Source organism: Sapajus apella, unplaced genomic scaffold, assembly GCF_009761245.1.
Source record: "Sapajus apella isolate SASKATOON/1434 unplaced genomic scaffold, GSC_monkey_1.0 scaffold147, whole genome shotgun sequence".
Classification (NCBI taxonomy): domain Eukaryota; kingdom Metazoa; phylum Chordata; class Mammalia; order Primates; family Cebidae; genus Sapajus; species Sapajus apella.
Genome location: NW_022437087.1, coordinates 2,057,149 through 2,070,757, shown reverse-complemented (window position 1 = coordinate 2,070,757; position 13,609 = coordinate 2,057,149). Strand labels below are relative to the sequence as shown.

At 38.3% G+C, this 13,609-nt stretch overlaps 1 protein-coding gene across 4 annotated transcripts in view; it reads right to left on the bottom strand.

The window, feature by feature from the left end:
• EFL1 (elongation factor like GTPase 1) overlaps positions 1 to 13,609 on the bottom strand; it is a 125,121-nt gene that overhangs the window by 77,054 nt on the left and 34,458 nt on the right. For all 4 annotated transcript variants that reach the window (XR_004264683.1, XM_032264824.1, XM_032264825.1 and 1 more), the window contains 3 exons: positions 10,048 to 10,199; positions 9,625 to 9,791; positions 4,721 to 4,859 (listed from right to left, as the gene is read on the bottom strand). Coding sequence is in view for 3 of the 4 variants with exons in the window: in XM_032264824.1 (XP_032120715.1) it covers positions 4,721 to 4,859; positions 9,625 to 9,791; positions 10,048 to 10,199 (458 nt within the window). In the remaining variant the exon portion in view is untranslated. The remainder of the gene's footprint in view (positions 1 to 4,720; positions 4,860 to 9,624; positions 9,792 to 10,047; positions 10,200 to 13,609) is intronic.

Here is a 13,609-nt window from a genome sequence, read left to right as displayed (position 1 = left end):
TGGAATCCTAATTCAATTTCCCCTCACATTTTAATAGGAGCCTGTAGCAAACATTTATTTTTAGACATATTCTCAGTAGGGAACTGAACAAAAGGCTATTGTGTGCTAAGCATGGTGGGGTCTCTCTGGTTCCATCTATACCAACTTTATAAACATCAGGTTAGAATTAAATAGCTTTAAACTTTAAATTAACTATTTCCAGACCACAAAATCTATTCTACACCTATCAGCACATATAAGTTCTCTAAGTGACTTACAGCTGAGTTCAAATGTGAAATCTGCATTTTTCAAGTGCCAATAAAAGAACTTTCCTTTGGACTTTGACTGAACAATGCTGAATTGTCCAAGAATGCCATAGAATGTTTTCATTTCCTTTTCCAACAAAAATTTTCATCTGCACTTGATAAATTTACTGACTCCGTATCATTTATGATTAAAAGCATATGGGTATCAATCATAATGGTCTCCACTGTTTTCTTATTAAATAGGAATTACAACTTTTTCTCTAAGTTAACAAAAGTAAAAAAGATGACGCTTACAGGCCTGCCCTGATCACTATGAACATGTCTATGTCTTAATTTATATGTGTCCTGTCATGAGTCTGTTAAAATGCAAAAGGAAACAAGAAATTACCTACGATTAGCAATGTGGTCATTTTAAAACATGTCCACAAATACTCTGACATGCCTCCCATCAAAAGGCAGAGTCAGTTCCCTCCCTTTGAACATCGGCCAGCTGCAGTGACTCACTTCTAATAAACAGAATGTGGCAGAAGTGGGGCTGAAGGCTTTGATGGCTAGGTCATAAAAGGTGATCTACCTTTCTCCTGGCTCTCCCTGTTGGGTAGCTCACCCATAAAACCTAGCCACCATCCTGTAAGGAAACCAAGTAGCCTTATGGAAAGGCCCTAGTTCCACTCCCAACCAAGGTTCCAGACAACAGCCGGCATCAGCCTCCAGACATGTGCTTGAAAGAGCTTCCATATGACTTTAACCCCCAGGCTTTGGACCATCTCAACAGACACCACGTGGGGCTGAGCATGGCGGCTCATGCCTGTAATCCCAGCACTTTGGGAGGCCTCAGCGGACGAATCACCTGAGGTCAGGAGTTTGAGAGCAGCCTGGCCAACATGGTGAAACCCCATCTCTACTAAAAGTACAAAAATTAGCTGGGGGTTGTGGTGGGTGCCTGTAATCCCAGCTACTTGGGAGGCTGAAGCTGGAGAATCGCTTAAACCCAGGAGGTGGAGGTTGCAGTAAGCTGAGATTGCGCCATTGCACTCTTGCCTGGGTGACAAGAGGGAAAGTCCATCTCAAAAAAAAAAAAAAAAAAAGACACCACATGGAAGAGACAAGCTGTCAAGCTGTTCCCACCAAACCATGCCTCAACGGCAGATGCTTGAAAAAATAAGAGCCATTTTTATTTTAAGCCAATAATCTTTGAGTGTTTTATTACACAACAACAGGTAACTGGAACACAGAGATTATCTCAGCCAAATGCAGCCATCTTATTCTTTCCATTTACCTGAGAAGACAAATCTGTTTCAAAGAAAAAAAAGTGTGCTGACATACCCTCAGTCAACTCACCCTAGAAAGCCACAAGCTGGAACCCCAGCATTTATTACCCGTGGCTGCCAGCTAGCCTTCTCTTGGGAATTTTTATTCTCACCCCTTAATATACCAGACTCTCTTGCCTCTTTTGTCCTGTCTTAAACTTACTCCTAGCTTCGAAAAGTTGCTTTTATTAAACACTGTAGCTTATGAGACTGCAGCTACTGCTAACATATGCCACATATTTTTTTAATCAAGGAACAAGTAAAAATTTGCCTAAAAAAGTAATTCTTTGACTTTGAGGCAGGTAACCAGTTCAAGATGTCTTAATAAAGCCATTAAAATGCGTTATCAACCAAACCAAGTAATCACATCAAAACATTTACTGTTCCTCCTAATAAACATGAGAGGGAAATATCCTAATTACTGAAATTAGGTTTTTCTTTAAGAAACACAGCCTAAATGTTAAAAGCTAGAAGTGACCTTGAAGATAATCTAGTTTAGAACTTTTTTTAAGCCACTGAGAAACTGACAAAATCCAGGGAAGATCGTTATGACTTAAGCAAAACATGTTTCCCTCACTCCATCTCCACCTAGGATGTCAACCTGCCATAATATAAGGACAATTTAAAACTTCAATTTTGTATTTTACTAAAAAAGTACAAATACAATTTTGTTAGTATTTTATAGCTACAGCAATAAATTGTACTTGCTGCAATGTTATTTAATGCTTTGTCTTTAAAGTTTAGGATATACGACAAATCCTGGTTATGATAAATAAAAATAGCCCTGGGAATCCATAGTCTTCTTATAAAAAAAATAAAAAGTGGCTGTTGTATTTCTATCATAAGCAATATTAGTAATCATTGCTCTAGTCCAAATCATTTGGAAAAACAAACCCAGCAAGGTTACATAACTGGCCTGAGGCCCTTAACTAGCTAGTGGCAAAACTATGGCAAAAATTTTGGTATACTCACGCTTTCTAGTCATGAGGGGGACTCAATTAGATTCAATTAATAAAAGAAAAACAATTACTATATCTTTCAATTCAAAAAGCCCCATCAAAGTGGCTGGCAGCATTGCAGTTCCTTCAGTGTTAACACTCATCATCCTTCCAGTGGACTATCCTGTTTCCTTAATTAAAGAAAACAGAACTTTACTGGAGGGACCTCAGGCATCACCAGGTGACTGTAAGCAAATGTAGCTAAGTGTCTGGACTGGCCCTTCAAAAGCCATTCACAACTCCAATATTTTCTGCCTTAACTACAGAGACTGAAAGAGTAAGACACTCAATCCCAGGCCTCCCTGGCAGGTAGGAGTGGGCATATGACAAAATTACAAAAATGAGAATATGCAGAGAAGTCAGTAGAGAGGCATTTCTCTCCAAATAAAAACATTAATCCTGTTAGGTCTTGACTCCTGCGCTCTCTTCCTGTGAAGAATGTGGGTATGATTCTCAGAGATATAACGCCATCTTGCTTCTGTGGGAACAAAAGCCACATGCTGAGCCACTGGCTCCCTGCTGACACAGAAGAGTCATGACAACAGCCCTGGACTGTCCACCCTTGGGCTTCCTACTAAATGAAGTGTAAGACTATGCAGTTGGTGTACTGGTTACTTGTAGCTAAATACAATCCTAACTCTTATAGGAAATAAAGCTGGTTTTTCCTCTTCAATCCATTTTGTCCCAAAGTGGTTGTCGATCTGGCTTAGTCTTATATAAGTAAATTTGGTAAACAAGGATTTAGTCACCTTCATTCTTATCTCATGTTGTGCTGCCATCTAACTTTTTTAAAAGGTCAATAAAAGAAGTCAAGGTATATCTTTTCTCTAAGAATGAAAAATTTTAGCTTATAGTAGGTTGTCTCCCTGTACCACATGGCAGAGCCGAGGTTGCCTCGGGAAGCAAAAGAGAGAAATGGTTTCCCTACTGATATACCACTTAACCTCAGTCCTGGACAGCATCTAGAAATTGAGCAACAGAAAGAAAAAGAAAACCAGAAACTAATGCATGCCACATTCTCATCCTGTACTAGGAAAAGAACACAAACACCAGGCCTTACTGAGAGAATATTGTATAAAACCCATTCACTCAATAAATACCTTTTCTTTCCCTTGAGCATCATGCTGGAGATCTTATACCTCACGTTCCATTTAATCTGAGCAATACAGTCATCTCCAGCAAGACTCATGAACAAAAGTAGGGTGTTTTCTATTCTTCCAATGTCCTTTCTGATGACGTCAGCTGTGGTAGCTTATAAAGATATATCAATTGTTAAGGTTAAACAGCATTTTCCAAAGGGATGGAAGAAAATAGGTAACTCTGATGAGAAGCTAAGAATTCCACAAATTTCATGCCAAAAAATTAAATAAAGAAAAGAATATATCTCTGTAGGGGAATGGAAACATGCTTCGGCAAATGTCTTGGATTCAAGTCCCGCAAAAGCCAGACAAACCATTAGCTATTCTGGATTAACAGACCAGACCTTTTTTAAAAAAGTTAAACCTTTGTCTAAAAAGTTGAGAATTCCCAAACCAAACGATCACTTAGTAAAATAGCTCTATAGCTGACAATGACCCTAAGGGTTCAGAGTCCAACAGTTCAATGGGATACAGTATTCTGTAATATACTCTGAATCCAAGAGAAATTTCTTGAGTCTTTGGGATTGCACTAAGAGATGCACATGAGAGGCAGAAGTCAAACAAGTGATAACACTGAAGAGATGAGGAATAATATTCACAGATATCAACTGACAACTAATCTTAGCAAGGCAATACTCAAAGGATAAAAGCATTGGGAAAAACGCAATGAGTTTAAGTAGACCTTCATATCAGAATAGCTTCCAACAATTTAGAATCTAATATGTAGAACTTTATCCCAGCAAGGATTTCCCCTTTCACTCTCAACTAAATGGAACTCCAGCTTAGGCTAGAGCATTTACAAATTACTTCAGCAATGCATTTTTAAAACAGAGCACTATAATTCACAGCAAGTAACCGATCCACATGTTTGTTACTCAAATGCACTAAGTTAAAGACAACAGAAAAAAAAATATCAAACTGAAGAGTCGGTTAAAGTTATTCCCTTCAAAAATTTCACTAAATTTTCAGTGACATGTTAGACAACCTCCCAGAATAGAATATGGATATCATAAACAGCATTACTCTACCTAGCACATTTCCTGGAGGTACCTCCTCTAGATATTCCAGTTCTCTTCCCATCAGAAGATACAGGTTTTCCAGAGCACAGTATGCCATGTGGGGGACTGGGGGGAGGTCATCTGGTGGAGCTGAGAAGCCTAATGGTACCTGGGCAAAGAAAAATGATTGAAGACAAGTTAGGAGGTATTTGGAAGCATTAATTGGTATTTATAAAGTTATTTTTATTCATCAGTAAGATATGGTATAGCAACATTTCATGTAAACCTGAAATATGAATATTTGAAATGGTGTGAGAAAATATGTCTCACTTTATGAATAAAATTTGAAATACTGAAACCTCTCCAATACTAAAAAAATGTCCAGATTCCCATTTAATCATAAGCTTTATGGGTAAGTAATATAAATTCTGTTGTGAGCTGGTACTGCCAGTTTAGCTGATCCCCACAGCCCCTTGTTAAGTTATGTATGTGAACCACATCAAACACCAGTTCTGGTGACTACTGCGCTATTATGTGAACACTTATTATTACTACTATCATTTAAAGTTGTTTTATTACAATGTTCTTCAAGTATTCAACAAGGGCTGGTGTTAGTGCCAAGTAACACATAAAAATAACTTTGTAAAGGTAGTTAGATATGATAAAAATGCCAAAAACAAAACAAAACAAAACAAATGAACTGCTATTATATGCTATATTGTTCATTTGGAGAGCATGCTATGAAATGTTAGGAACACTAATGAGAGGACAGAGTACATTTACAGCAAAAAGATACTGCAAGTACAAGTACATTAGATTTATTAGCTCCCAGTATATCATATTCATTCTTATGAAATTCTGTCTTAAATGATTCAAGTTTTGCTTTGTGTGAAGTCTTAAGAAATATATCTACCATATAAATGGAAGTACCCAGAAAGCATTTCAATCAACCAATCAACCTATCTTTGGTGGTCATAGGCCTCGGGTGCTGCCCTAATGCTATGAAAGAGAAAAAATGTCTAAGATATAACATATACAAAGATGATTAGCATCACAAGCACAGAATGACTAACAAAAAAGTGGTACAGGGAAGTCAATTCATAAAGGTTCAGAGGAAGGAGAGGCTCCTGTGCTAAAGTAGACTCTAGAAACTACATGAAAATGATGACCTTTCAGGCACATATTACTTCTAAATGTATGTGTTCTGAAACAATGACAACTCAAAGTAGCTCTAAAGACAGGCTGCCAAGAAATAAAAATTATAAGAACTGAATAGAAAGAAATAGAATCATCTACTCAATATGACCGTCCACTTAAAACAAGCTACAGATAAATTATAATTAGTAAGACAGCTTAGCAAGGTGGCAAAAATGCAAGATCAAAAGTTAATTATACTTCCGTAATTAGGAATAGAAAATGCATAAATAGAATAAATAGCAAGAAATAGAAAATATGTATATTTAAAACAATGATTTTTGGATTAGCAACAAAATATAAGACAGCTGGTAATAAATCTAACAAAAAGGATCAAACCTCTTTATAACTAAAACTGTAAAACTTTATGAAAAACATTTAAAATGACCTAAGTAGATAAATAAACCCAATACATTCATAGATGGAAAGATCCTGTATTATAAAATGTTGATTCAAGCCAGATAGGTGTATGGACATAAAGTAATTCCAATCAAAGCCTCAACAGGCTTTTCACAGAAGTTGACAAGCAGACTGTAAACCTGATACATAGGAGCAAAGAGTCAGGAACAAACAAGACACTAACAAAGAAAAACACGGTAAAGGGATTTGGCCTTTTTGATGTCAAAACATTTAGAAATGAAGACAGCACTGAACAGAGACAGTTAGAGACAAACAGAAAAAATAAAATTAGTCCAGAAACAGATCTACGTACATAGGTAATAATCTGAGTTACGACAGAGTGGACAAAGCAAATTAGTGAATGAAGATGGACTATTCAATGACGTTACAACAGTTGGACATTTATATGAGGAAAAAATGAACTTGGATCCCTTCTTCACAAAGATTGAATTAAATATTTAAACATGAAAGGTAAAATATTAAGCTTTTAAGAGAAAGTTTTGTGACTTCAATATAGACTTAATTTCAATTTGCTTAAGGTACAAAAAGCAAAACCCATAAAATAATGATAACTGGACTACATTTAAATTAAGAACTTCTGCCTATTAAAAGTATCAAACAGAAAGTAAAAACAAATTTTACACTGGAGAAGAAATTTGCAAAACTGAAACCGACAAGAAATTAGTATCCAGAATATAAAAAAGGCATCTAAAAATCAGTATTTAAAACAATAAAGTAGCATAATAGAAAAACAGGAAAAGGACTCCAAGAACTACTAATATCTTCCCACGAGAACACAAAATTGATCAATAAACATGTTAAAAGAGTAATAAAGAAAGTGTAAACTGAAAGTGCAAAACACCATATCATACCCATCAGACTGGCAAAAATGAAAAGCCTAACAAAACCAAATTTTGGTGAGCATGTGGAATAACGGGAACTGTTAAACACTCCTATTGGGAGTATAAATCAAAACTACTTTGGAAAATAAATTGGAATTATCTTGCTAAGCAGAAGATTACCAAGGCAACTCCACTATAGGTATATTCCCTAGAATTTCTTGTAAATGTGCATAAGGAGATATTTCAAAAAAAAAAAAAACAAGATACTATTGCTTAGATTTGCAAAATAAAATGAAAGCAGTAAATATACAGTGACCAAAAAAGTGTGTAAATAAAATGTACATTTAAATAAAGGAATCCCACACCACAGTGAACAATAAACAAATTGTTAAGTTAAAAAAAGGCAAGTTGTAGAGTAACTACAGTAAAATTCCATTTATACAAAATTTCAAAAGCATGCAAATGTGACAATATTCTTTAGAAATGCATACACAGGTTGTAAACTATCAAGAAAAGCAAAAGAAGGATGTGGCAGACGGACTAAAGGTGCCCTCCCATAATGCCTGCTTCCTGGTATTCACACCTTTGTTTAGAAACCTCCTCCCCGTGAGTGTGAGTGGGACCTGTGACTTACTTCTTCTAACAAACAGAATATGACAAAGGTGATGGGATGTCACACTGTGATTCTACATCATCATACAGGACTCTGTCTTACTAGATGTCTTCTAGTTTCCTGTATGGTTTCATGAAGTAAGTCTCCAAGTTGGGAAGGTCCATATGACAAGAAACTGTAGGCGGCCTCTAGGAGCTGAGGGCAGCCAATGGCCAGAAAAAATGTGAGACTCTCAGTTCTACAGGTGCAAATATAGGAATTCTGTCAACAACCTTTAGTGAGCTTGGAAGCAGGTTCTTCATCAGTCAATCCTCCAGAGGCGAATGCAGCCTGGCCAACATTCTGACTGCAGCTTTGTGAGACTCTAAGGAGAAGATGCAGCAAAGCCATGTCTGCTTTCCTAACCCACAGAAACTGTGAGATAATAAAATGTGTAATGTTTGAAGCTGCTAAACGTGTTATAATCTGTAATATGCGGTAACAGAAAACTAACACAAAGGATAAATACAAATTCTGGGTAGGGGTGACTTTGGGAGTAGGTGTGAAATATTTCACCTTTTTCTTTTAAGCAGTTGGAATTAGGTTTTATGGCGCTCTGATTACTGAAATAAGAAGCCATTTGCACTGTCAATTTATTGTATCATTCCTGCTTAAGACATGAGACACATAAGCAACTGATTTCAACCTGCAGGAAAGACACACTATGCAGAGGTAAATTGGGTTGTTCATGGAATTTGTAATGCCAAATAAACCAATGTTTCACTAAATAACAATTTCTTACTCATCTACTTTCACAAAAAAAGAAAAAATTTGACACTTTATCCTTACTGAGAAAGAGCAAACTATCAATTAAGTCCAAGCCAAGATAATCATAGGTGAGTTTTTATACATATATCAAATTCAGACTCCCATAAAATATAACCCTAGGCACACCAAGTGTTGTGCCCCTTCTTGCTATATTAGAACATGCCATAGATTAATAAAGACTGCTTAACTGCCACACAGCACCGCACTCTCCAAGGATTAAACTGCTAAAACGGAGGGAAAAAGCAATGAAGGCAAAGAAAAACTGATGGCAGAGACTTTCTTCAACTGCTATCTTCTCTTCTCTCACGTGTAGCCAAGTACCACAGCTTCCCTGGTTTATTTACAGATAGGCTGCTTGCTACACAGAAAGGAGCATGTGCTTTTCTGCTCGTGATGATGCTCCACAATGTCAGCTGAGTTTCCTAGCTTACTGCTTTGTGCTGATCCAGACTGGCTACCTGGACCTCTGGCACCGTCTTCATCCCATGGCCTCTATGATTTAATTATGATATAATTACGATGTATATATCTTGCTTACTTCCAAAAACGTTCTGAGACATCTCTATCCTGTGATCTGTTTTGCCCCTTGGCTCAGGCATTTTTAGATGCTGCCTGCTCACCTGCTTACAGACTCTCCTGACCAGTCTCAGGGTCTGTGTGCCATGCAACTTCTGCCCATCACCTGCTCACTGCCCACACCTTTGGCTTGAGCCAGCTGGTTTTTGGAACTTCCCATTTCTCAAAGATCAGCCATGCCCTGGTTCCAGCATGACATCTTCTCTTAGCAGTGCTTTTCTCTAACCACAGGTGATTCCTGCCTTGAAAAGAAAAGCCTTATAATTAAATAAGGCCTGAAACTGTGGTTCACATACTGAATTGGTTTCCTAAATGCTACTAATTGAGACATACATGACAAATGTTATCAAAGCAACACCAAAGGAAGTACAAAGAGTCACTCAAGTGTGCCTTGCCAGAGCAAAGTAAGTCTACCAATAAGATCATCACCAGTCCCAACCAAATGTGAAAAGATATCAGACCCTTGAGAAACAATATACAAACGTTTTACTTCCAATTCTTACCCTTCGTAAAAACTCAAGAGGACTGTATTTGGGCCCCAAGACAAAAATTTTCTTTCCTCTTCGAGCCACACCACTGAACACTCGAGCAAATGCAATAAAAGACTCTTGGTTGTTTTCTTCCTGGGGCACAGGTTTAGGGGTCATATTTTCCACCTGTTGCTCGTCACCTGCCAGAAACAAAAAGATAATTAGTGCCAAGAATGCCCTCTTTAATTCAAGAACTGCCTGGAAACACAAAAGGAAGAGTGAATATGATGTTTGGTCCAGTTTCAGGAAAAACAAAAAACAAAAGACCAAGAATGAAAAGAATATTGATGAAAACTATGATTAAAGCTTAAAAAGCTCAAGAACTAAAGGATGAGTGTTCCAAGTTAAGCAAAAAGGCAAACACTTCGCAACAGAGCCTGCTTGGGAAAGCCGTACCTCTTGGCTCATCTCCTTTTGGACACGTTTCAAGGGCACTCCCATCTTGGGTGGGCTCCAAGGGTGCCTGTCCCTGCGCTGCTGCAAGCTTCTCTGCATGCCTTTGTCTTGCACGCTCACGTCTCTGAGCGATTTCTTCTTGAGTGAGAGGCCTACAGGATATCGCAAATATGTTATCATCTGGCAACAGCAAGCATCTCTCAGTTTATTCAAGTAGGGAAATAGCAAGTATCGATACGGCTGGATAAGACGAAGACGGGTCCCAGCTCCATTCCAGGCAGTTTTCTACAAGTCCTCTCCCTATCTGTAGCAATAGGAGAGGGCCTATCAGCCTCTAATAACGCTGTGTCCCAACTATTCTGAGCTTATGAACTGACGTGCCAGAGCCCAAGTCCCCAAATGGAGCAACATACAATAGTATGGAACCTTTCTCAGATACCTATATTCCTTCTGGAATAGGCAAAGAACAGGAAGAATGAAGGCAAAGAGTGACAGATATCAGGGCTTGGAACAAGCATAAGGCCTCAATAACTGGGGTTCAAGACGAAGGGTTCAAGGTCAGGATGAGTACTGGCAATTCATCACGACTAGAAGGTCGAACTGAAATGATCAGCCACTGTGTTAGACCCAAGAAGTACCATCACAGGTAGGGAGTCTGTGGGTGTGTACGTGTGGTTTTCTCTGGGGGTGAGAATGAGAGGAGGTAGTCGAGGTAATTAAACTGTTTCTCCTAAAGAATCACCCTCATGTCTGTCAGGACACAGAGAAGGTATTTAGAGTTTTAATACTAAAAAGGTCTTGGCAAAAGGGGAGCACTAAGTCAAATACAAATGTGCATTCTGTTTGGGAGTCTGGGTTTGAAAGGTAGAAACTAGGCAGGCAGACTGTTTCCTAGGACTTGGATCCCTTCCCATGTAGGAGTCCTTATGAACCTACCTGCATGCTCAGCCCCAACACACGAACAAGACCAATCCATGCCCTAAGGCTGGTAGAATAACAGCATCTTCAGCCCTATACTCCGGGACTGAGCATCAAAGCACTCAGGCTAATCCTCTGGTCCCAACTTTATGCTCCAACTCTGGAAGCTGAACAACTCTTCCCTGTCCCAACACTTTGTGTCTCTCTCCCGTGACATTATGCTTTCTGCTTTCTTCCCCAATCTCAGACCTCACACCTAACTGATAACCTTCATCTCCACCTTGCCATGCCATATTCCCCTCCTCTCTCCCTAAGCACTGGAAGCCATGCAAGCAGTCATTCTGCATAGGTACTACCTCCTTGCCTTCCAAATGGCCACATACCCTAGGGCTCCTGAAGCAAAGTGGCCAATTCCTTCTACCTTTCTATTTCATGTAAGCTAACCTGGAAGGTGACTGCTTAAATCACTGACCGTCCACTGCTATACTCTTCAGATATCTGCCTGCTAGACAAGACTTCTCTAGTCCTAGTGTCCACTACACACTAGTTCTGCCTTCCTTAGCACCTGTCCCTCAAAATCAATGAGTTCAATTCCAAGAGTAGGCTATTCTGCTCAGACCCACTCTGCTGCAGGTCACTGGCCTGTGCAATAGAATACAAACACATGAGAGACAATCCTTGAGCCTGGCTTGGTCAGGTGTCTCGTTAGGAAATCAAAACTGATGGCACTAGGAGGCCACGCTACCACTGCAAGACACAAGCTCCTCATTACAGGAAGCTCTAAATGTCAGAACTTTCAAATAGAGAATGAACTCTGCTTCCTCACCATTTCTAGCCATGGTTGTAGTTCGTCCTCTGGAGCAACATCTTAACAAACCTGCTTCCCTCCCCTTTCCTTTGAATCACCTGCATTCATGCCTTCCCCCATCCCTTCTTTTCCCTAGGCTGAGCACTCTAGCTGTTCCTTCAACCAATCCGTAGACAACTTTCCTTGTTTCTAGACTTTTGCTAAAAACTCATAAGAATATCTATAAAGAGTGAATTAAAATATAAATGCAGAACACATTTTTATTGTTAGTGTAGGAAGGAAAAAATACCAAAGGTATCTGCTAGCATCTAAAGAGAAATGGTCTCTTCCAATGGGTTTATCACGATGATCCAGAGACTGTGTTAATCACTTCACATACATTATAGCACACAACTGATCACAACAATTAAATAAAATAGCTATCATATTCCTATTTTACATATAAGAAAAAGGGGACTTTGAAAACTTAAGTAACCTGACCCGAAGTAACACAGATATTAAATGGAGGAGCCATAATTCAACTCCAGATCTGTGTGGCTCTAAAGTCTATGTTCATTATCACCATGTTGTGTCTTTCCTTCAGAAAAAATTAAAGATGACAAAATCATCATCTGAAGTAAATGTGGTTTCATTTTAGTTTGAGTGAGAAAATAAGTGTATTTGTTCCCCTTGCAGATTAAATCCTCCTCTGCCTAAGTCATGAAGTGATCTGGAATAATCAGCATGTACAGTCATTAAGTAAGCATCAACTGTATAAATGCTTGCTGTCTGTTTATGTACCTAACCATCCATCCAGTTAACAACTACTGTGCGCCATGCACTGTTGTGGGCACTAGGAATGACGTTAGAGAGGAACAAAGCAGACAGTAATCAGCAAGGACATGTAAAAAGTACCCATTGTGTATCCAGTATTTGTTGAGAACAAGGAGAAATTTAATTAGAAGAAAATGGGGCCCTACTAGTAAGAAAACAGCTGTGAGAGTTAAGTTATTTATGTCAAGTTAAACTAACCATGGAGGTTACTTCCTGAAGGGACAATAGTCACTAGTACCGAGATGAAAGAGACCAGAGGTGAGAATGTTGACTGAAGAGTGGAATGTCAGATTGGAAGGTGAATTTGAAGGGGCAAAGAAAAGAGGCAAAAACACAAGAACAAAGGAGAAAGTCCTGTAACATCCCACACTTCATTTACAACCAAAGCGGCACTGCTGAGCAGTGAGTAAAGGTCAGCGTCTTCATTAAGTCAGGGGAAAATTTTTTTAGGCTTTGTGGGTGCCTAATCCCGTTTCCTGCCTTGCTTTTCTCCCTGGCACATATCACTAATACACAGTACTCTATACTAAAGGAAAATAATACTCTGCTATTCCTGGCTTGTATATCTAACATCCTATAGATGAAAATGCTATCGAACCAATTTCCATGGTATGTTTCCCCAAATTTTAAAAACAATAAAACCTAAATGAAAAAAAAAATCAGCTAGAAAATGGGAAAGAACAAAGTAATGATGATGATCTCCAGAAATACCTGAAAACGCTATATTGTTACATAACAACTGTTGAAACTGATATACTGGTTAAATAAAAAAAATGACAAAAAATCAGTAAACAACTTCATGGAATGGAATAAACTGCATCTCCAGAAATACACTAAAATCAGAAAAGTATATGATGAATTATTAAGAAAAATGTTCACAAAAATGTAATTAAGAGTGGAGGCATAATACTACTACTATTCATCAGTAAGAAGATGAAGGATGAGTAGAGGCAGGAGTTTTAAATGACATAAATACGTATATTTGAAATCTTAACGGTAAGTTTCCAATTCTCTGATATTCTC